Here is a 24,757-nt window from a genome sequence, read left to right as displayed (position 1 = left end):
AGTCAAGGACTGGGCATTTGGACATATGGGAGGCAAAGGCTAAAATAAACGAAATAGGAACTCCGGAGCCATGTAAGGAACAAGTTATGAAGAAGAAAATGCTACCGGAAAGGAATAATCTGAGAACAAGAAAGTGCTCATAAAGGAGCCAAAATTTTAAAAATCAATTCAAGGGTTGGAATATGAAAAACAGCAAAGAGTAACAGCAACGAAAATTAGAAAATCAATTCGAGAGTTCCAGTATATGAAACAGAAGACCTAGAAATAAGAGAAAAAAATGTAGGAAGAAAATAAGCAGAGTAAAAAAAAAAAATCTAGGAAGGACATGAGCTCCAAGATTACAAGGAATCAAAAAAAAAAAAAAAAGGATTAGAAATTAGAACAGCAAAACACTTCTCAACAGAAGTAAACCAAGAAAGAAGAAAGGCTGACTTCACACCCATTAGGATGGCCACCATTTTAAAAAAATGGAAAACATTAAGTGTTACCAAGGATGTGGAGAAACTGGAACCCTCGTGCGCTGTTGGTGGGAATGTAAAGTGGTGCAGCTGCTGTGGAAAACAGTGTGGTGGTTCCCCACACAATTAAAACTTGAATCAATATACGATCCAGCAATTCTACCTAGAAGTATATACGCAAAATAACTGAAAGCAGCTTCTCAAAGAGGTGTTTGTACCCCCATGTTCATAGCAGCATTATTCACAACAGCCAGAAAAGATGGAAGCAACTCAAGTGTCCATGACAGATGAATGGATAAACAAAATGTGACAGATGCATATAATGGAATATTATTTACTCTTAAGAAGGATATTGTGACACATGCCACAACATGGATGAACCTTGAGGGCATGAGCATCATGCTAAGTGAAATTAGCCAGTCACAAAAGGACAAACACTCTATGATTTCATTTATATACTGAGGTACCTAGAAGAAATTTAGAGACAGAAAGTTGAATGGTGGTTGCCAGGGCCGGGGGAAGGGGGAAATGGGGAATTATTTAATGGGTACAGAGCTTCAGTTCTGCAGTATAAAAATGTCCTAGAGATGGATGGCAGCAACGGCTGCACAACAGTGCAGGTGTATTTAATGCCACTTAACTGGACACTTAAAAATAGTTAAGGTGGTAAGTTTTGTTATGTGTTGTTTGCCACAATTTTAAAAAATAAATACTGAAAGGGACTTCCCTGGTGACGCAGTGGGTAAGACTCTGAGCTCCCAACGCAGGGGGCCCGGGTTTGATCCCTGGTCAGGGAACTAGATCCCACATGCATGCCACAACTAAGAGTTCACATGCCACAACTAAGGAGCCGGCAACCCACAACTAAGACCAGGTGCAACCCCCCCCCCCCCCGCCAAAAAAAAAGAGGGATCTAGGAAATAAGAACCCCAACCCTGGAAAGTAGTAAGGAGGAATCCTGGGAGGACAGCCCTGCAGGAGTCCCCGGGATCAACCAGTGCAGACTGGAGCAGAGAGAAGATGCTAGGAAAGGAGGGCTTGAGAAACTGAAGCGACAAGCCAGCCACAGCGATTCAACTGTGAATTAGAAACGAGCTGTTAAGACTCTGCACTTCTGCTGCACGGGGCATGGGTTCGAGTCCTGGTCTGGGAACTAAGATTCCCACGTGCAGGATGACCCAAAAAAAAAAAAAAAAAGTGAGGCTTAAGCAGTGGTATAGAAAGAATTCAACTAATGAAAACTGAAGAGAAAACAGTTGTGTAAGAAAGGAAGCAATGAACACCTTCCTGACTCCGCAGTATGCAGCCACACCATAAAAGCACTGAAAAACAATTCAGTAAAAAGTGTCAAATAACCAGGGTGAGAAGAGATGAAACGGGCTAAACCTTTAACCCGATAAGAAATTGGGAGACAATGTCTACCTCCTTAAATCAGAAGACAACAATATAAAAATCTTAAAGCATGAAGTAAATTCCAGAAGAAAGAGCAGAAAAAGTTAAAAACGGTTGCTCAGGGAGTTTGAGGAGAATGTTGTCAGGGCACCTGCCGTTTGTGGTCCTAAGACTTTTGACGGTATTTGACCTCTGGACGTAGGCCACTTTAATTAAAAGCAAATGCTCAAAATGAAAGCAACCGGGGTCGGGGTCCCCATACACACCTCGCCAGCAAAAAAGACGGTTCCCTGTACTTCCTCGGCAAGGATGTCGTAGGCCTCACCACTGCCCCCTGTCTTCACGAAGCTGTATGCCATCTGGATCCAGGGCTCTGTGCTCCACCGGGTGACAAAATACTTGGTGGGGTCTGGAACTTCCTGTGTCAAGTAGAAGGAATCGGAAAATAGGATGGAAAAGGGACTTAGACTCCATGCGACCCGGCGTGTAAAATTACAGTCCTTCCTCCCTCTAGAAAGTGAGTTAATCCTCATAGCATTCTGAGATAGCAGGACTCAGTAAGACCCTCCTGCCCCCTGGCTGCTCTGCCCAAGGGCCCGTACCTGTGTATCCTCCTCGATCGCTGCCCCATCTCTGTGATCTTCCCCCAACACACACACATCTCCTCACTTCAACACTTTATCCTTCTGCCAGAGAAGCTTTCTCCCACGACCAAGGGCCATCAACCAATGCCTAAGAGTCCAGGCATTCCCCTTCCCATTGCCTGAAACACGCTGGACCAAGGGAGGAAAGGGATGAGCAGGGTCTGAGGACCTCTAACTGGAATTCCCAACAGGCTTCTCCACAACGCAGCTACACAGGTCCTGCTTCACTCTATGTTCCAAATAATTTTGTAGGCTGACCTCTGCCAAGTGCCACCAGGAAATAAATCTCTACGGAAAACTGTGTGTTAAGTTCCAAATAACTGATTTGAAAACAAATGTTTGGACAAAAGCCCCAAGCTAAGAACTACTGTGAGACAGAATCACATCATGTAAAATAAGCGATACCTCGAGGGGCTCCCTCTCTCAAATGTACGTCACGTTTGAGGCATTTCACGCCTTCCTACTTCTGCTCCTTTATGCGAACAAGATCTACATCATGCCATTTATAAATCTCCAGAGATTGTGAGATTTAGTAAACTGGCAAATAGAAAGTACCTTGTGCTTCTTGGAGAAAAGAGAGAAAAGAGCCTCACTGTGGGGTACAAGAAAATTCTGGACAATGTCCCTCTGAATGGAAAACTGTTGTCAAAGCTTGCTAGGGTTTGGGTAAATACAGAATCTGTGGGAAATGCTGAGCCTTTCAGCTCCTTAGGAAGGAATGGGGGTGTGTGTATGACATGAGAAAAAAGGAAGGAAGACAATAATGTAAAAGGAGGAATGGGGTACTATTACGCGCTGCACTGTGTCCCCCCCACATTCAGATGGTGAAACCCTAACCCCCAGCACCTCAGAATGGGACGTACTCAAGATGGGGCCTTTGACGTGGTAATTAAGTCAACCTGGGGTCATTAGGGTGGACCTTAATCCAGTGTGACAGGTGTCCTTCTAAGAAGAGAGGAACACGGAACACAGACAACAGACAGAGCCACGACCACGTGAGGACACGGCGGGAAGGCAGCCAGCCACCTGTGAGTCAAGGAGAGAGGCCTCAGGAGCAACCAACCCCTTGACCTGGTGACATCTTGATCTTGGACTTCTACACTCCAGAATTGTGAGAAAAGAAATTTATGTTGCTTCAACTACCCAGTCTGTGGCATTTTGTTATGGCGGCCTGAGCAAACTAATCCAGGTACTTAAGTGGAAAGCTGGAAGTTGAAAGAAATAAGAATGTGGCCCACTGCCTCGTTTGCGCCCCTCTGTTCCTGTTACTGATAGGTTAGCTCTGGGTTCACGCCACTCCAAAGAGTGAGGTTAGCAGCAAGCGTGTCTTTCTCTTTTCAAAGAGGTGTGTCTGACCTGCTCTTTGAAGAGCTCGCGCAGGGTGGCCATGCACTGCTGCAGCACCTGCTTGTCCTCCAGGCTCCTGACGGCCGCCACCGCCTCCCCTGCGATCACCGACATCAACACGCTGTGCTGCTTCTGGACACGTGATGGGGAAAAGCACTTTACGCCTTGGGCTTCAGGCACCAAAGTCTCTACACGCATGGTTCCAAATAGAGAAGGACCTCATCCTCACATCAAATGTCATCATTTCCTACTGTCCCGCAGCCTCTTTTCCATCACCCAGGCCACACACACTAATTATTCATTTCCACATTTTATTGTTCCCTGCTGGAAAAACTCTGGAAGTCATGTAAATATCAAATTCCGTGTCCCCTTGGCTTTTCCCCCCTAAGAACTTGTTTTAGGAGAAGCAGAATGAGATTGAGAAGGGAAGTCCGTAGATAAAATAATGGGAAAAAAACCTTCTCAAACAAACAGTAAGGACATTTTGCCCTGGGCTCCCATGCAGAATCTTTGAAGATAAAGTTTCTTGGAACAAAGAGGCAAGAGGAAAAACAACTTCGATTCTTTGGCAAGACATCAACACAACCACCACTTTCAAGCCCCAGGTATGTCCTCTCCTTGTCTTCCTTCCTCCACCGATCACATCTACCGACTCCCAGACCCGCCCTCACCTGGGCCAACCATATCCCACCCCTCACCAGGGCTCCCTGGAGGATTCTTGAGGAGTATGTTTCAAGTACCACTTGTTACTGTGCTGTGGCCTATTCTCCCTAAAAGGAATTCTTCCATCAGCCTGAAACAACACATTTCCACAGCAATAAATTCATTTCCCAGGGAGCAACAATAGCACTTGAAGAAAATACGGCAGCTACTGGGGCTCCTTTCCTACAGGAAAATGTCCCATCCAAGGGTCCTCCCAGAATATAAACAGACATCCAGAGTGTCCAAATGCTAAACTGTAATAAGGGAATTCAAATCACATTCCAGCAGTGATCTTACCTGAGGATCCATGTCATAGAACACGGCAAAGAGCCCTCGCTTGCTGGCACTAGGAGGAACGTGACCAAAAAAGTCAGCCCCTTGAACTTTATTGTCCCAAAATCTATATGGAAATTGCAAGGCAATCTGGAAAGCGAGCAAGATAAAATGGTTAAGTTTCTTGAAATCAAAAGTACAGCAATCTCTAAGGAGCAACCTGCAGCTCTTAAATACTTCAATTAAAAAAAAAAAAAGTAAAAAATCTCAAACATTTCTAAATACTCCCTTTCCATTCTCCTACCTCCTTTGTTCTCTCTGTGAGCATCTAACTTTTTATGCCATTCAGTCCTGTACTCCCACGGACAATGGTGCGAACCACTGACAACCCCTAGGCTAATCGGAAGATGGAGATCATCCCTGAAACCTCCTCTTGAGGCTTACGTCTGTGACATAAATTCTTACTACTCATAGATCTGCTGGTATCTAGTGTAGCACTAGCAGATTCTGCTAAAGGAGATTTTTAAGGCAAAGGAAATAAAACACTTTCTTCCCTGAGGCTCATTAGTGGAGGGTAGACATGGAAAGCAGAAAACAAAAAAGAATTATTTATATACCAAGTTCAAATTCTGAATAACAGTCATTCTCCTAAAATCAAAAATCATAGACCTCGGCCAGCTCTCCTCTTTTTGTTCTGATAATATCCTTTTATGTTCTTCATGAACAATTACTCAAAGGAAAAGGAAATCTTCAAATTTGATCTGGATTCAAAAGTGACCTGCTACTTTCCAATATTAGAAGTTAGGGAACCCCTATCATCTGATACTCATCTCTCTAGTTCTGAGGCTTAAGTAATCCAGTCACCTTTTCAATGATGCCTGCACCTAAGCTGTTGATAGCCTTCATCTTCTTGTCTGACAACGGTGGATTAAACTGAATGGCACCTTTCTGCAGTAAGGCCAGTGGCACAGTGACTAACACCTGTGGGAAATAATGAACAGTTAACACACAAACAGCAACTGAATCTAACACTCAGTGGGTTCATTTCCAGGAAAATCTCAACGCCTAAAGAACCCCCCTTTCTATTGCCAGCTGTGAGATTAGTAACATCCTATGTTGTTACACCAGTAAGAAGAAAGACTGCCATGTTCAGTTGTGCAGGTTGTTCACCGCACAAGAGTGACTGGCTGAGCAGAAACAACATTCACATGGCAGAATCTGCATTAAGGTTCTGACGGTTAATCATAACCCTGGGTAAGAAGACTCAGCAGCTCTCAATCCTAAAAAGCAATGCTGTAAGAGGAAATAGACCTAAATACAGAGTCAGGAGAACTAGATATTGTGTATCATTCCTCACACTTTCTAATGTGGGGCCAAGGTAATACCTGCCCTACGAGCCTTAAAGGACTGGGGAAATGCTTAAAACTAAAACTCAGGGACTTCCCTGGTGGCACAGTGGTTAAGAATACACCTGCCAATGCAAGGTGTATGGGTTTGATCCCTGGTCCGGGAAGATCCTATGTGCCGTGGAGCAATTAAGCCCACGTGCCACAACTACTGAAGCCTGCGCACCTAGAGCCCATGCTCTGCAACAAGAGAAGCCACCACACTGAGAAGCCCGTGCAACGCAACAAAGAGTAGCCCCCGCTCGCCACAACTAGAGAAAAGCCCGTGCACAGCAATGAAGACCCAATGCAGCCAAAATAAATAAATAAATAAATAAATAAAATTGTTAAAAAAAAACACACACAAAAACTAAAACTCTTACAATATACATCAGTATGCTTCATAAAGGGTAACAAAGCTCATCACAAACACTAGGGATTATCATAATCATGTAAAGCCACACACATTTTTTTTAAGGAGGAAGCAATTTATTGCAGGTTTTCAACTACTTTACAGAATCATTTAGAGCCTCCAAGAACAACTCACAAAACCAGGCCATCAAAGACAGCGGCTGTCTCTCCATATAATCAGGAAATTTCTGGCTCCAGAACCGTGCTACCATTGCCACAATCAGCTGCCATTACCACTGCTACCAGCTCCAGAAACATGCCACTTAGAGACCCAGCTGCACCAGCAAAAGGGATGCCTCATGCCCTGCCTCTTGACTCCCAGGTAGTAAATGAGTGGATCCTGGACCCCTACTGTTCCTGCTGTAGAAGAACCCAACACCTAGATCATTTTGCTTGGCAGCATAAGTGAAGCAAAAGCCATACCACACCTTCTACATCTCCTGCAAGTACATCTCACTAGCTGGACCCAATTCACATTTAGACCCTCAGCTGCATGGGAGCCTGAGAAGTGTGTGTGTGTGTGTGTGTGTGTGTGTGTGTGTGTGTGTGTGTGTGTACTTTCCATCATCTGTAGCACGGGATAACATGGTTGGGTGAGAGTGGAGTTGAACACCAAGGACCATACTGACTGCTACCCTCATCAAAGATGTCTATGCCTATGTGGCTGAAACCCCAACTTCAGGATAACAGGAAGTTCAGAGCTCTTCCTGTGATTTTGTTGCTATTTTTCTGCTATGTGAAAATTTTATAAAATATAAAACATGTTCTCTCTCTTCAATGTGGTTATAGACAATAGCTACCATGCAATCAAAAAAAAAAAAAAAAAAAAGAACACTTACCCTCTTGGGTATATAAGAATGCAAGAAAATAAGATCTAGATGCTTTCTCAATGACCAAAAAAAAAAAAAAAAAAAGATTTCAGAAGCACACAAACTCAGGTAAACAAATAGGCAAAAGATATAAATATACCCTAGTAAGGAACTAACGCTAGGTCTCAGTGGAAACAGCCTAGACTAAATTATAGTTTGTCAAGTGTTTATCGGTGTACCCTGTTGGGCTGGAAATCTTTCACTAATAAGCTGGGGAAACTTCCAATTGAAACAGTGTGATCTGTGCTGACTACTAAAAATAAAAATATTTGCTTTCATCATTTCAGAGCAGGCTTTGAATTACAGTCTGAAACTATGCTCTAATTATTCTAAAGAGCCAGAATACAAGAAAGAGAGCAAACATGCCTGATCAGGGTCAGGCAGAGGGTGACCAGCAGGGTAAGCACACCTGGCGTGTCATCCTGGATTGGAGAGGTAAAGTCACAAAATACCAGAGGCTGAGCCATCGGCTGACTTCCAATTTTACAAGGTGATATTAAATTTTTTCTTTTATCTCCAGGAAAAATATTAGGTATCAGCCTGATTCTCACCTGGGGACTCACAGATAAGAACACTGTTGTCCAGTGATTCTTAACTCTGGTCACATGTTGGAATCACTTGGGAAGCTTTAAAAACATAACCCGACCAATTCAGCAAGAACCTCTGTGGGGGCTTCCCTGGTGGCGCAGTGGTTAAGAATCCGGCTGCCAATGCACGGGACACAGGTTCGAGCCCTGGTCCGGGAAGATCCCACATGTTGTGCAGCAACTAAGCCCGTGCACCACAACTCCTGAGCCTGTGCTCTAGAGCCCATGTGCCACAACTACTGAGCCCATGTGCCACAACCACTGAAGCCTGTGCACCTAGAGCCCGTGCTCTGCAACAAGAGAAGCCACTGCAATGAGAAGCTTGAGCACCGCAATGAAGAGTAGCCCCCGCTCGCCACAACTAGAGAAAGCCCGTGCACAGCAACGAAGATCCAATGCAGCCAAAAATAAAATAAATATTAAAATAAATCTTAAAAAAAAAAAGAACCTCTGTGGGGGGGAGCTTTGCAACCTTTCTTTTTAAGCACCTCCCAGGTGATTCTAAGGTGCAGCCAGCATTGAGAACTACTGCTAGTCTGAAATCTATACAACCAATACTAACTATCCAGCCAGTTAATGGCAGGAATAACATGAGGACACATCTCCCTGGACACATACACTCTACCTCGTCTTTCCCATTTGACATGCAATCCTTCATCTCTGTACGAATATCAAGGACTGTGAAATATTTTTAGTTAACTGAAAAGCATGAAACACAGCTAGTCTAGGAACTAATGCTAGTTCATCAATTACACTTTTTGGTAATCACTTCAGACATAACTAAATTTAAATAAATCTATGGGGTTTATTAATCTCCCTCCACCCCAATGCTTTGTTTTCCAACTCTACAGAAATCTCAGTGTGATTTCATATATTACATTACAGCACCTTTCATTGACTGCCTACTAAAAGCTGTTTACAAAAAATTCAAATGATATAAAAGTATTTCTGCCAGTTGCAAGATAAAAACAGTGTTCTTGATTTGATTTAAAAAAAAAAAAGGTTCCATGGTACAAAAACAAAAATACCAGCAACCTGGAAACCACTGAATTATACGAAGTAAAACAGGTTTTTAAAATGCAGGACTCCTCAGAGCCTTTAATGTGCTCTTATTTAACCCTAAACTTAGACTGTAGTATATAATACTTTACAAACCAATTTGGCCAATGTTTTCTTTTCTTGTTCAACTCTCAGAACTAATGTACCATAGAACCCACTCTGAGAAATACCATTCAGAACTCCATCTGCCATGAATCTATATAGTGTTTGAGTCATTAAATCCGATTTGCACATCCACACACAAGTGGAGATACAGAGATCTCCAGAGGCCAAACAAGGCTCCAGGCAGATTGCCAAAGGCAAACTGCTTGGTGGAAAAGACAAGTCTCCTCTACTCCCACGCCACTGGCAGCACCTAGTGGAATCACAGCACTTACCTTTTGTGCTGTACACTCTGTCCCATCTGTAGTGGTCACTTGCACTTCATCTCCAGAATAATCGATACTCTGTACCTGCTCAAGAAAAGCAATTATGAAAAACATAATGAGGGATGGAACCATACGATCCAGGATCCTTTCCAATTCTCTTATTAGTGGAGTTTACATTTCCAAGGTTATGGGGAATCATTTCCTCACATTCAGAGAGCTAAACAACAGTTATTGCTTACTTCAGGGAACTTTCCCTCAGCCATTAAAATTTATAAACTATGTCAGAATATGGAAAAATCTTTATCACAACGTGTAAAGTGAAATATCTACATGTAATTGCCTCTATGATTATAACAACGTACAATACAACTGCACAGGAATAAAGATTTGAAGGGAAAATTTCAGAGTGAAAGTAACTGCATTGGGTCAGGGAGGCGGTGAACAACTTGAACACCTGATTATGAATGAAAATGCATCTCAGCCACTACTGTTTCCAAACAGCAGCAGCTACCGAATCAACAAGGACAATGTGGCTGAGTATCAAAAGTATTTGCAGCGACTTCCCTGGCAGTCCGGTGGGTAGGAATCCATACTTCCACTGCAGGAGGCACGGGTTCGATCCCTGGCCGGCGAACTGAGATCCCGCATGCCGCATGGCTCAGCCAAAAAAAAAAAAAACCGGCCAAGAAAAAAAAAAGTATTTGCAGACAGTGACTGAACATCAAAGCAGGCGCCTGTCTCCTGTGTAACGCACATGCCCCAAACTTCACATCCTCCAAACGTCATCAAGCCAGGGCTTCCCGCCACTGTGGATACTCACCGGAGATCTGAGCCGAATGTCCAGCCCCTCTGCCAGTTTTTCTATGATGACGGAGTATCCAGGAGTCAGGAGGGTGTGGTCACCAGCAAACTGGGCAAAGAACTCATTGTGGTCCCAGGAGCGAGCAGACACCTGGGAAACATCAGGAGAGGTTGAGAAACAAGAGGTGGTTGTAAACCCTGGAGCCTGTGCCCGAGGGACAAAAAAAGGAGCCCCAGGGTGGGAAAGGCCACCTCAGGCAGAGGGCAAAGGGCGAAACAGGAAGGAAGCAGGAGACGACCAGATACACCCAGGTGGATACCGTTGCCAGAGGAAGGAAATCTCTCAATAACGCACAGGAAAGCTTATTTTAGAACAAAAGGTAGATGTAATTTGGGCAGGGGTTCCACTCCCTGACAAAAATGCAAGCTGTATTATACATCGACAACCCTGGAAAAGGAGAATTCCATGAGAGGAGAACTGCATTTGATCAACTCCATATATAAATGCCACCTAGATGTCTTCAACATGGAGATTCCACAGAAGCTGAAATGCAGCATGATTTTGGAAAAGTGCTATTCCAATTGCAAAAAATCACTGAATGGAAACATTAATTGTCACCCCCCCCCCTTTCCAACCAAAGAGGATAATTAAGTCAGGGGTTATCCATAGGACCGCTATTCAACGCATGGCATATTCAAGTAACAAGATCGCAGTTGGTGACATGAAGTAGGCAAATTTAAATTTATTTTAGCAAGATGGACAGATCCTATTTGCAAACATGCTCTATTCTGGTTTCTTAAGAGCAGTGTTTCCAGTCCACAGTTATACAGAAATGGTTGAGGGCCCCCGAAGAGGGCAAGGGAAGGGAAGGAGGGCGGTGGACAAAGGCTCTTGACCCCTCCCCGACTCAGCCCAACAGCCCTCCTGTATTCAGGTTTACAGACTGAGTGTCTTCACAGGCATTATCTGAAGACAGGTTTCTCCTGCTTTAAAAGATTTTTTTTTCAAAACCACTGTGGGGTTCATACACCCTGAAGTCATGGTTTTTGAACTTTTAAGCAGCAGACCCATTGTTCCCTGTTCATCCAGACCATCCCAGGCTCAATATTTCGATATATAAAACACACACATACACAGAAGCAAGCATCTTCAAAGCCCACCTGATGGAGACTGCTGCCACAGGCATATTCCAGATTGCTGAGATGGAATTGAAGGACCTGCTCCTCCAGCTCACTGAACTGGATTCCAGACTCCTTAATGAAAGCTTTGTAGATCTCCTCTATCTTTTCTGCAATGGGAATGGAGCAAAGCAGAAAAAAAGAGCTTGAACGTTATTCTCGAATTTCTTATCTTTTGTGTTCCACCTCCTTCAACCCGCAAAGCCCCAAATTCTGGAAGACCTTTCCTAGGTAAACTAAGGGGGAAAGGGTATCTGATTGATAAGGTTGGCTTCTCTCAGGAAGTAAAAGCTTATCCTCAAGGGGAACAAAGCTATGCAGGTTCTATGTCTTCAACCATGTTTCATTTCTGCTTAGTTGGGAAACTGTTTCTTCTTTCGCTCAGGATAAAGGAAAAGTAACCCCTGCACATATAAAGACAGAGAGAGGATACCCATTTCCTTTCTGGTCCTGCTGCCATCACGTTAATGTCAAGTTCTTGTAACAGCTCGCTAAGAGACCTCTCATAGACTGACTACTGGCTATCTTCCCTCCCAAACATTCCGAATATTCCATCATGGACTTTCACTATGCCAGCCCTCTGGCTCATCATCTTTAATTATTGGCTCTCCATTGCCTATGTAATAAATTCCAAAACGCACAGCCAGACAGTGTTGGCAAACTTTTAGCCTTTCCAAAGACAGCAAACACCACCTGCCCGTTCCCAGCCTCTGCTGCACTGCTGCTCAATCTTTTCCTGGTAAATGCCAACCCTGCAAAGCCTGCTACTACCACAGCCCTCCCTGGAATGACCTCCCTAATGCGGTCCCATCCATCCTTTACAGACCAGCATCCCCTGGTCACTACCGGCCTCAGGAATCACTCCTTGGTTATCAACCCCCAGCACTTATCTATCCCATTCGACTAGAACTTTCAACTATATATATATATATATATATATATATATATATATATATGTATGTCACACTGCCCTGTGATAACATCCTAATGACTGTCTTAGATTCCTATTTTTGGGGGGATGGGGTGGGGGAGGGAAGGTTTGTGCCTGACAAATTATAGAATCTCAGCACAAGTTACTTCTTTACAATCTCCCCAGTGAGGACAAACATCCAACAGATACACTGCAGACTCAAAGCTTCTATAAAGTATTGTGCGTGTGCTTGACCAGAAACAGAACTGAGTATCAGTTAACCTTTTTTTTTTTTTTGAGCACTCAAGGTACTCATTAAAATGTCCCATTCTTATGCTAGACTGTAGTACAGGGATGTCCCCGTCACCTCTGTGCTAGGATTGTGCCCCTACACCACTGGGCTTTTTTCCACTTTCAGTACCTTCTTGTAACAATTCCATTCCTGTCTCCTGCTATGCAGTTTCTATTTTCCTTTAGGTTTTGTAGAGGTGTGGAAAGAACCAAGATTGCTAGAACAAGCTATAAAATTAAAGTATAAACAGACTGAGAGAAGCCTTAATGTGATTTCTACATAAATAACATTTAAAAGTTTTAGTATATTTGCTTTGTGAAATTCACTCTAGCTTCTAAGTATTTATATTTGTGTCTTTTCAGCTAAATGTTAATAAGGTGAGAGCTCAGACAGCTGAGACACTCCTAGGCAGGCTCCAACTGTAACCTCAAGTAGAGACGTGTGCACTATTATTAAAGCTTTTCAAAAGGTATATGTTTTTTTTTTCAAAAGGTATATTAATAAGATGAAACAACTACTTACACAGTAAGTGTTGCTGATTCTCCCTTAATAACTTGTTTCAAGTAAAGCCAAGACAAAGCAATATCATTAACTTTTGTATTTGGTGACCCTGAAAGAATTGTAAAGAAAACCCCACCCAGCGATGATCACACGTGCAGAAACACTAACCAAATTCTGAGAACATCCTGCAAGTCTGCCTAGTCGCTGTCCTCAATTTCCGAAAATTCAACAACTCGCCACTTGGTCTGAACACAACCACATTTGGTTAAACGTTCCCTGTCAACCCCAGTAAGTTTCTAAAAATGTTCTGTTACGGTTTGTCAGTCAACACTTACTAAGGGCGATTAGAATGTGGGTCGGTCTCAGAGGTGAAGAATCGAGGTCATGGGGGGAGGGGGGAGAGGAGGGAAGGCGGGGCGGGGGGGAGAGGATAAAAAGAAGAGGCAGACAGTCCCTGCTACTAAGAAATTTACCCCAAACAGAGATGGAGCGCATGCCAGGATGTAGAATTGAGATCCCTGACACAGAAACATATAGCTGAAGCGAATGAACACCCTGCCAATTGGGTTCAAACGCTCATACTGTAAAAGATTCCGACATGCTTCCAAGAAGTACAAGTGAATACATTCAGGTCATGAAATTGTAGGTTAAATAAAAAGCAATTTAAGAAGCAATATAGTAAGATCTCAGCTGGTGCCCTCAGGGAAATGAGCTGTTACAGTCAGGTTTTCTAAAGGGTTGTGGTGAATATTGTCCATTTAGTACCAAAGCCTAAAAATTCTGAATTAAAATTCTTAAATTACAATACAGTCCTGCATTCTTAAACAAAATACACCAAAAAAAAAAATCTTAACCTACTGTCCAAAAAAGAAAAAGAACAGAAATCCTGACACATGGTGACTCTTATCTAGAAGAGTCATTATGTGGTGGCTTTTTATTTACATAGAGCTTACCACATACTTCCTTAAAAGTAAGCTCTTTTGGGAAATTGCAAATTAAACATTTAAATATTTTCTTTAAACATTGGCTACTGTGTAAAGTAAGACTGGGGTGTGCCTGTGCACACACTGTGCATCTAAAGGTCCCGGAGGCAGTTCTGCTCCCCTCTGCAGAATGGTCAGTCCAACAGGAACACTCCTAGGGACTACTCATAGTGCATCCATCCAGGTTCGTGGATGAATGATGCTACCGCTGACCAAGCTTAGGTAAGAATGAGACTCAGATGGAACAATCAGAACACCATTCTCCCCATACCTCCTAAAGGGACATCTTGGAGCTGGGTCTTATCCTTCCTCCACTCAGAGACCACATCCAAGAGAGCATTAAAATGAAAATCCATGCGCTTGTCAATAGTGGGGTCAGTTATTCTTCCACCTTCCTGAATTAAGTCACATCTTTCTCCAAATTTATGCATGCTGATGCCAAGCTTCAAAATAATAAGAATAAGAAGGTGAAAAGTTTTCCCTGGAAAAAATAGGTACAGGTTCTAAGCTGAAATCAGACGGAGCTCTCATGGAGAAAAGGGTCTAGGACCTCTCAAAAATAAATGCTGATTGGGAAATGGCAGCAAAATAAAGCAGTGGAAAAGCCAGCATGGAGTCTGAGGATGTGAGGTGCCAGCAACAGCTTCTATGCCATGCTCTCCACAGCTTTCCAGTCAATATTCATCAGTGCTTCAGAAGATGCTATCGCTGTGCACCACCTCTCCCTGCTCTGATATCCCATACCCTCCGTGGAATCTCATGTGAAAGAGCACACAAACGCACAAACACTCACAGAAGTTGCAATTGAATTGACTGTCAATAAATAGTTCAGAAAAAACCCTGGGCCTACCATAGGTCTTCAAAGACACTAGGGAGGGTTGTCTGATGAAAGATTTGATTCTCAGATAAACAATGAATACTTTTTTTTTTTAGTATAAGTATGTCCCAAATATTGCATGCAAGATACCCTGTGTAATATTTGGGATGTACCTATACTAAAAAAAATTATTGTTGTTTACCTGAAAGTCAAATGTAAGTGGGCATTCTTCACTTTTGTTTGCTTAATCTGGTAACCCTAAAATGATGAGATAACCAAGTGGTCTGCAAATAATGTGCAAATACAATTAAAGACCTTGGGGGGCGGGGATCTTTTAAGTCCTCTAGTTCTACCTTCTCAGAAAGGAAGAACTGTACTTGTTCTTATTTACTTTTCAGGTGGGATGAGGGGGCAAGAAATCATTTTGGGGTGATTACATATTATTTAGAAGCATGTAATACTGCACACAAGCAAACTGAGATGATTTTTTCTTTTCTTTATCTACAATACAAATCTTAAAGAAACCCACTTGTTCACACATTAGTGCTACTGGGTTGTTAATACAGCCGTTGACAATCTGGGCTCCTCGTCCCACTGTGGTGCCTGTGAAAGACTTATCATCCCACACTCGGCCTCCGATTCTGTCTTTGGCCTCCAGGACAGTCACCTAAAAAGACAACCAGGGAAGCTGAATAGGATGCAATAGTCATATCAAATGCAGTATAAATGTAGAGTGACACAGTTAAAGGAGTTTTGTATCTGGTTAATGTATCATTATATCATTAGGGAAACGACTTTAAAAACAGGGCAGTGTGCATATGATCCAGCAATCCCACTCCTGGGCAAATATCCGGACAAGACTGTAGTTCAAAAAGAAACATGCATCCCTATGTTCACAGCAGCACTATTCACAATAGCCAAGACATGTAAACAGCCTAAATGTCCATCGACAGACAAATGGATAAAGAAGATGGGGTACATATATACAATGGAATACTACTCAGCCATGAAAAAGAATGAAATAATGCCATTTTGCAGCAACACGGATGGACCTAGAGATGATCATACCAAGTGAAGTAAGTCAGAAAGAGAGAGACAAATACCATATGATATCACTTACATGTGGAATCTAAAATATGACACCAATGAACTTATTTACAGAACAAAAACAGACTCACAGACATAGAGGAGGAGGGTGGGGAGGAGGGTGGGGGGGGGACAGAGGGGGAGTTTGGGATTAGGAGATGCAAACAATTATATACAGAATGGATAAACAACAAGGTCCTACTGTACAGCACAGGGAACTATATTCAATACCCTGTGATAAACCATAATGGAGAAGAATATGGAAAAGAATGTGTATATATATATATGTGTGTGTATAACTGAATCACTTTCCTATAAAGCAGAAATTAACACACTGTAAATCAACTATACATCAATAAAATAAATTTTAAAAAAAAGAGAGAGCAGTGTGAATAGGAGCCAAAGTAGATGTTAAAAACAAAGAATCCAGGCTCTAGTAAGGGGTGAGTCAATGGTCTGCTAGAGAAGCCCCTCCAACTGTTTCCTCTCAAATCCAAAAATCATAAGATTGGATGAACTAGCATGTGAAATGTACATTGAAAGCTTTTATTAAATAGTATTCCATAAATTAAAAAGCACTCAAAAACTAAGTTAAAAAGGTGGTTTTGTCCTACAAAATATCTATGTATGTAGCAAAATTCCTTTAGCAATGCCAAAAGACCTTAACTTCCCTATGAAGATTATTTTTTTTAAAAAGTCATATGTCATTCTAAGTATGACCTCACGGGTTTGGCCAAAGCAGGTTGGTTCCACACCTAGACTATTTTATCCCCTCCAGTTTCTGATGCTGGTGGCAGGTGGACAGCCCTGTGGCTCAAAGAGCTCCGCTGCCGTTGGTTGTAGTAACTGAAAATGTGAATCCTCTTCAGTGCAAAACCAGTCCTTTCGTTTTTGGATTCCCTAAAAGCACTCCTTCAAATTGCTCAAGGAGGTTCTCCAAGCCAACCATCTCTTAGGTTTACTCAGAAGCATCTACTTCCTAACGAGGGGAAGGGGTGCTCTCCCTGGAGTCTCCCTAGAGAAAGGAGAGAATAACAGAGTTCCCCTGAATATTCCTCTTCCCCGGACCTAAATTTCTCACTTTCTCCAACTAGAAAGGCTACAACTCATGATTCTTCCCTCCCCACCTTCTTTCTCTAACTTCAGATAAACCCAGAACAATTTGTTTCTAGTTTCTGTTTAGTTTATAAGAGGAAGGCTGAATGTTGAACACAGCACCCCCTAGACTGTGGCTAGCAATTACCCTCCTTGTAACATAATCTGTGGATTTCCCAAGTAAAAAACCAACAAGAAACCTTGGCCCTAATGTCTAATGCTGAAATACATAAATGACCAATTAAAACACCTCACAGTTTAATACCACTTAGACAATATTTTGAAATGCACACAAAAACTTCCTATGAATTCAACTCAGATTCTTCCATTTTGTCAGCAATGTATACAGAATCCAAGACGTACGTCTTGCATTCCACCAAAGGGAAAACCTCTTAGGAACAGCCATTGAAAAGTTTCTCATCTCTGAAACAATTACAGCAGAGAAGACATTGTGAAAAAGACTAACTCAATGCTGCCAAATTGATTTTCACATTTGGTTTAATGGCAGACCGAAGTCCTTGCAAAACAAGTTCTTTAAAAAGGAGAAATGAGTCAGACGTAGGAAGTCCCAGAAATCTGGGAGATTTGAAAGACTCTAACGGAAATTAGATACTGAATTGCACTTTTTTTTTTTTTGTAATCATCTCTATTTTGGCTAATTTTGAACAACTACAGAAGTCATATAATTCTGTCTCAACCCTTGATTAACTAATTCAACCTTGCTTCCTAAGCAAAGGCTTTTGTTTTCCAGAGTAAGGTTCAAAGTGTACCTCTGATTTGCATTAAAAAATTTATCTGGATACTTCATTAACTTTTATTTAATATACAGGAAATGGTGAATTTTCCAAGCCGCTATTTGTTGTCTCAAACTATTGCAGAAACAAGAGCTTTTTCTCTGCTGCTGTATCAATAGCACGTCAAGAATTTTTGATTTTTTATTTAGTTTAATTTTTTATTTTTTTTGGCCATGCCATGTGGCATGCAAGATCTTAGTTCCCCAGCCAGGGATTGAACCCATGTCCCCTGCAATGGGGACTCAGAGTCTTAACCACTGGACTGCCAGGGAAGTCCCAAGAATTTCTGCTTTCACATCATCTTAGAGTCTCTTGCATCTTGCCCGTCATCGTCTAAAATCCTCTCCAAAGCTGCTGGAGTTTCTATTTCCTCTACCTTTCTTTTATTAAACCAATTTCAAATTTCGTATCTTTTCTAGGATCGACTGTAAAGATATAAAGATATAACGTATTTATCTTTTTAATGTATTTTCTAAAATCAGGAACTAATTTCCAAGTCTTAGAAAATTTGGAGCAAAGGAGCAGTTAACCATCTGTTTCCACGCCTCCATGTCCCCCAAATCTTACCTTAATTCCAAAGTTATGCAGTTGCCTAGCAGCTGCTAATCCTGCCGGACCAGCCCCAACAACGATGACTGATTTCTTTATAAAAAAAAAAAAAAGAAGGGAAGGAATAAAGAGAGAGAGAGAAAGAGAGAGAGAGGAGGAAGGGAGGGAGGGAAGGAAAAGAAACAAAAGTCCAATTAGAGCAATGAAAACAATGTACTAGAAGGTACTAACTGGCAAGCACTGTTCCTTTATCTGTATTTCTTTTATGGCTTGTCCTTAGAAAGTTATTTCCCTAAAGAATACATTAGTACTTGTCCTAAGTCAGCCCTTCCTCCTTTCTACCATTTGGGGAACGGTGATTGATGTTCTCTTCCCTAGAGAAACACATATTCTACAAAAGTCCTGCTTTACAACTTCTATGGTGATAACGCGAGTTCTGCGTGTGTTATTAACATCAATGGACGAGCATTTAGCACGACCGACGGTGGGAGGATCGCTAGAGTCACCGTCACCTACACTGTGGTAATCCTTAGGAAGGAGATGCTGGTCGGTGCCGACACTGAGAACTCCTGTGTTGATGAGACCTTTCCGCGTCATAAAATAAAGTATCCTCTCCACCTCCTGAACGCAGCGGATACGCACGAGACCCCGGACAATGATGTGAGGAATACACTTCTGAGGAGTAAGAGCTTCCTGTGTTTGGAAATAAAACCGAACTGTTAAACCAACCAAAAACAACTCTTGGTTCCTCAAAAAGTGAAATGCAGAATTACCATCTGACCCAGCAAGCAATTCCACGCCTATGTGTTTACTGGGAACAACTGAAAACACAGGTTCAAAAAAAACTCACAGCAGGACTATTCAAAGGGCCAAGACACCCAAGCGTCCATCAGCAGGTGAAAGGATAAACGAAAGGTGGTCTATCCACACGTGGAATATTATTTGATCATAAAAAGAAATGAAGTGCTGACGCACACTACAACAGGCGTGAACCTTGACAACATCATGCTAAGCAAAGAAGCTAGTTGCAAAAGGCCAAATATTGCATGATTCTGTTTATATGAAATACCCAGAACAGGCAAATCTTACAGAGACAGAAAGTAGGCTAGTAGTTGCCAGAAGCTGGGGGAAGGAAGGAATGGGGAGTCCCCACCTAATGGGTGTGGAGTTTCCTCTTGGGGTAAAGAAAAAGTTCTAGAACTACATACAACTGATGGTTACACAATACTGTATATGTATTTTTTAAAATTTATTTATTTTTTATTTATTGGCTGCATTTCGTTTCTATGAGTGGGCTTTCTGTAGTTGCAGAGAGCGGGGGCTACTCTTCATTGCAGTGCATGAGCTTCTTATTGTGGTGGCTTCTCTTATTGCAGAGCACGGGCTCTAGGCAAGTGGGCTTCAGCAGTTGTGGTGCATGGGCTCAGTTGCTCCAAGGCATGTGGGATCTTTCCGGACCAGGGCTCAAACCCACGTCCCCTGCATTGGCAGACGGATTCTTAACCACTGCACCACCAGGGAAGCCCTGTATGTGTATCTAATGCCACTGAATTACCCATTTTACAATGGTTAAAAGGGTAAAAACGGCAAATTGTATGTTGTATGTGTTTTACCACAATTAAAACAACAACAACAACAAAACCTCTCTGGGTAACTGGTATCCATCATTTATCACTACAATAAAGGAAGACCAAAGGGAGGTCTGCCTGGCCAAGGAAAAAAAGAAGAAAGAGACAAAAGAAGCACACAGCAATCTATGTTTTGTCACCTACGTTTCCCCTCGCAGAGAATGACTGATACGGGGAGCGTGGGGGAAGACCACACAACAAATATTTCCTGACTCAATAAACCACACGACAAAGGCCATTACAGAAACCAGGCTGCTGTTTGCACTGGCCGCAGAAAGAGCTGGAGCCTCATCCTTATCCCCACTGATAAGACGTTCAGGGAATGGACTTAGGAACTTAAAAAAAAAAAAAAAAGACACCACTTTCTCTGTTCACCCCAGAAGCTTTGGCAAGGCCCTGGTCTGTTTCAAAGATTCAAGAGTAACATGGCCTCCGCCCAGTGTCATATAGTTTGAACAGGCTTGGGCCATGGAGTCGGGGGGCGCCCACCTCTGGCCTTTCCTTTGGCCTTTCCCCAGTCCCCAGCTCTACCAGAACCTGATCAAACACAGGAAGATGACTATATACTCAAAATGTGAAAGAAATAACATGTACAACGTTGGCTTCGATTGCTGCAGAAGATTAAAAGATGTGTTTGTATTCATGACATTAAAAAAAAAATCATTTCAAAGTTTGACTCCTTTAAAGCAACCATATTTGAATTTCCCCACTAGAGTATTAAATAGACACAATACGTGCTATCTTCTTATTACAAATTAAAATGGATCCACACTGATAAGTGGAGGATTTTGCTTTATAAGATTCTTCCCTTGTATAAGTCAAATTTCAAAGTCAACTAAAAAGAGGGCTTCCCTGGTGGTAGAGTAGTTAAGAACCTGCCTGCCAATGCAGGGGATATGGGTTCGAACCCTGGTCCGGGAGGATCCCACATGCCGAGGAGCAACTAAGCCCGTGCGCCACAACTACTGAGCCTGCGCTCTAGAGCCCGCAAGCCACAACTACTGAAGCCCCTGTACTGCAACTACTGAAGCCCGAGCACCTAGAGTCCTTGCTCCACAACGAGAAGCCATCGCAATGAGAACCCCATGCACTGCAACAAAGAGTAGCCCCAGCCCGCCGCGACTAGAGAAAGCCTGCATGCAGCAATAAAAAACCAATGTAGCCAATAAATAAATAAAATAAATTTATTTTAAAAAATCCCAACAAAGTCAACTAGAAAGAAACATGAAGAAAAATGAACCCAAGGCTGTTTCTGAAAAGTGCATCTTTGCAACTAATTCACAGGAAATTCTGACCACAGTTTTGTTTAGTTCAGCAAATGTTTATTGAATACCTCCCTCAAGCCTGCTGAAGAGGAAATGAATAATTCTACCTTGCCCAACCCTCTCACCTGGGTCTAATTCGTATAAACTACATTTACAGCCATAACTTATTCAAGTAATCTCAGACTGGAGCCTAATTCAGTGAAATACCAGGGTGGAATCAGAATATCTTTCTTTAATCAAGCCTTCTTTGGCAGTCCTGCAAAACGTTCTGCTTTCAGCAGTCACTCAAATAATTGCAGAAGAAATTAATAAATTGGAAAAATACCAGTCAGGAAAGTCTTTGCTTTAAAAAAAACAAAAACAAAAAAAACCCATGGTCCCACCCTGCCCACCCCTCAATTTATCTTCCTCCCTTTCAAGGTGGGCACTGTGTGAGGCCCTAACATTTACTCAGTCCCAGCAAAGAGCAAATCACTGGTCTCAGATGCTTGAGGATAACAAGGTAAGAACCCTTGCCCTCGATGAGTTTATAAACCAATCTTTCATGTTTTATTCTTTTTTCTCCTGGCATTGTCATTGGAACTCCTTGAACCAAACTTTACACCATATACTCACTCACTAGGGAGTCAAGAATTCTGATGACATACGGTCTAAAGTGGGGGTTCTCATGAAGGGGAGATTTTGCCCCCATGTGGCAATACCTGGAGACATTTTTGGTTGTCACAACTGGGGGAAGGGGGTGCTATGGCACGTAGTGGGTAGAGGCCAGGGATGCTGCTTAAACATCCTACAATGCACGGGAAAGCCCCCACACAGAGAACATCCACACGAATGTCAAAAGCGCTGAGGTCAAGACTCCCATATCCAAAGGTTCCGTCCACAGATAAAGCAATTCCTCTCCTTAACAGAAGTCTGTGTCCATGTGCTGCTGGCCAACACACTCTTCACTCACCTTGCAGTTAGTATACCACAGGGCAAGGATGAGGTTCCTCAGAGCCAGGTACATGGTGGGGTCTCGGGAATACTCTGGGAACTCATAGAGCTCATCCAGCTCCATCACGTCTGGCCTCACGCACAAGGCTTTGCCACACTCGTTGGGCTGATAGAAAGGCTGGAAGTACCGGTTCATGCCTGGAACTGAGAGATGATGCGAATGGGCAGACCTCACAAGCTGTAAATTCCAAATCCGGGTAAACTAAAGAGCAAACGGAAACCAGAAAGGAGAGCCTAGACAAGCTCCCTAATCTGTCCTACATAAATATGTCCACTTCCTCGGTCCAGTTAGACAAAATAGGCATGAATTAAAATTTTTTTCCCATTCTTTCTTCAAAAATTCAATTTCTGTGGCATGGAATTTTTTTTTTTTTTTTAATTTTTTTGGCCATGCCACACGGCATGTGGGACCTAGTTCCCTGAGCAGGGATCAAACCCACATCCCCTGCCTTGGAAGGGCGGAGTCTTAACCACTGGACCATCAGGGAAGTCTGGAAACTTTTTTTTTAATTTTTTATTGTGGTTAAACAAAACACGTGCCATAAAATTTACCATCTTAACCATGTTTGAGTGTTACTGTTCAGTAGTGTTCAGCATATTCACATTGTTTTCCAACAGATCTCTAGAACGTCTTCATCTGGCAAGACTAAAATTCCAAACCCAACCGAATGCCAAGCCCCCACGGAAATATATCTTAAAAGAAACTTCCACTGGAATTTCTCTGATTATAAAATTAATAGGCTCATAGAAGTAAATAACAATCACTAATCCCTGATAACCCTTGAGTGGTGTTAACATTTAAGAGCACAGTCTAACCTTGGTTCCGTTTCTGTGAATAGAGAATAGAAATACTCCCTATTCATATTTGTTTTTCCAAAGCCAGAAAAAATACAATAAAAAGGCTGTTTTTTCCTACCTGTTTCTCAAGAACAGCATCCCATGTCATTAAAGATGACTTCAATGGACATACAATATTATCTTACTTATTCTTTGACCACTCCCCTATTGCTGGGCATTTAAATTTCATTCAATTATTTCACTATTATAAACAATGCCACACAAATCTTTGGACTTGCTTTTGATAATCTCTGATAATTTATTTAGGATAAATTCCTATGCCCAAAGAACATCTATCTTAAGGTTTCTGAGTCACACTGCCAAACTATCCTTCACAGTATCTGAGTGCCTGTTTCCTCACATCTTCATTAACACTGGGATTTATCACTTCAGCTTTGATTTTGACTGCCCCTACATTTTTGGAGGGCCCAGTGTTATTAGTTAAAAACCTTAAGACAGGGCCACAATGTCAAAACCTACTTGCACCATCAAAGATGAAGTTTGATAGAATGCTTGCTCATACACCAAGAATTCTGATGGAGAATTTTAAAGAGCCCTTTAAAGTAAATGGTCATCAGTCTGCCTGCCTTGACCTGAAGTTTTTTCAAGAGTGGGTCGTCTGGCTGACATTATCAATGGCGTAATTGGAAGCAGAAAGACTCAGGGAGAAAAAAGAAGGGCGGCTCATAGAGTCAAAACTTTCTTCCGGCATGTCAGAGTGAAGCAGGCATTATCATCAAATTATGCAGCTATCCAACTTTCAGAGAAATGTTCATTAAACTCCACAGGCACGATTCCCGGACAAGTGTTACAGGCTTTCCCAATGATCGCGGGGAAAACTACTTGCCTAATGTATACAAATGATGCAAGCCACACGAAAGCAGATCCCTGAAATAATGAGGGTGCTTTGTATCCAGCTGCACACATTAAAAAGAAACCATCTTTTCCATTCTGCTCACTCACACATTTCCAGGGCAAGGGCGGGGGCAGGAGGGAAAGCAGGGACCAGCTCTCACCCAGCACAGAGGGGACGGCCTTGGAGTGCTCCAGCTTCCCGGGGCTGGCATCGCTGGCTGCGCGGTGCGTGCTGGTGCAGGACGGGCTCATGCCAACGCAGTCAGGGTAGTAGGCAGAGAGCAGGGGTGCGGCCACGCTGTCTTTCAGCAAAGGAGGTAGGATGAGCATGGAGTACCACCAATGGTTGGAAACTTCCGACACTCTCTGCAAGGGGACAGAGCAAGACGAAGAGAGACGATGGCAGACAAGAAAGGTACGTGCAGAGTCAGCCAAGGACAGATGGGTCTCGTCGTGTCATTCACCCTCATTCATCCTTCACCCTTCTACTCTGCCTTTTCCCGCTCTGCACTCCCAGACCACAGTTCTGCACAGGCAGATTTAGAAACAAAAACGCCTGATGAGACCTGGAGAGGATGTTTCCTAGGCCAAGTTCTTTCAGATCCCCCCTTCCCTCCCTCACAAAAACCCCACCAACACCAGGTAAGTCTTTCTTTGTTTGTTTGGCTGCGCCATGA

At 42.6% G+C, this 24,757-nt stretch overlaps 1 protein-coding gene across 5 annotated transcripts in view; it reads right to left on the bottom strand.

The window, feature by feature from the left end:
- The window catches only part of KDM1B (lysine demethylase 1B), a 49,715-nt gene that overhangs the window by 3,834 nt on the left and 21,124 nt on the right, over positions 1 to 24,757 (bottom strand). For 4 of the 5 annotated variants that reach the window (XM_057699156.1, XM_057699155.1, XM_057699154.1 and 1 more), the window contains 13 exons: positions 24,242 to 24,446; positions 22,348 to 22,532; positions 19,019 to 19,195; positions 18,521 to 18,595; positions 15,508 to 15,645; positions 14,433 to 14,604; positions 11,458 to 11,585; positions 10,316 to 10,447; positions 9,505 to 9,579; positions 5,681 to 5,797; positions 4,841 to 4,966; positions 3,851 to 3,973; positions 2,117 to 2,269 (listed from right to left, as the gene is read on the bottom strand). In XM_057699156.1, the coding sequence (XP_057555139.1) occupies positions 2,117 to 2,269; positions 3,851 to 3,973; positions 4,841 to 4,966; positions 5,681 to 5,797; positions 9,505 to 9,579; positions 10,316 to 10,447; positions 11,458 to 11,585; positions 14,433 to 14,604; positions 15,508 to 15,645; positions 18,521 to 18,595; positions 19,019 to 19,195; positions 22,348 to 22,532; positions 24,242 to 24,446 (1,806 nt within the window). The remainder of the gene's footprint in view (positions 1 to 2,116; positions 2,270 to 3,850; positions 3,974 to 4,840; positions 4,967 to 5,680; positions 5,798 to 9,504; positions 9,580 to 10,315; positions 10,448 to 11,457; positions 11,586 to 14,432; positions 14,605 to 15,507; positions 15,646 to 18,520; positions 18,596 to 19,018; positions 19,196 to 22,347; positions 22,533 to 24,241; positions 24,447 to 24,757) is intronic. The other variant, XM_057699157.1, reaches the window with a different exon arrangement.

The sequence above is a fragment of the Hippopotamus amphibius genome, chromosome 11 (genome assembly GCF_030028045.1).
Source record: "Hippopotamus amphibius kiboko isolate mHipAmp2 chromosome 11, mHipAmp2.hap2, whole genome shotgun sequence".
Taxonomy (NCBI): Eukaryota; Metazoa; Chordata; class Mammalia; order Artiodactyla; family Hippopotamidae; genus Hippopotamus; species Hippopotamus amphibius.
Note: the sequence above shows the minus strand (reverse complement) of the source record. Positions and strands in the feature narration are given on the sequence as shown.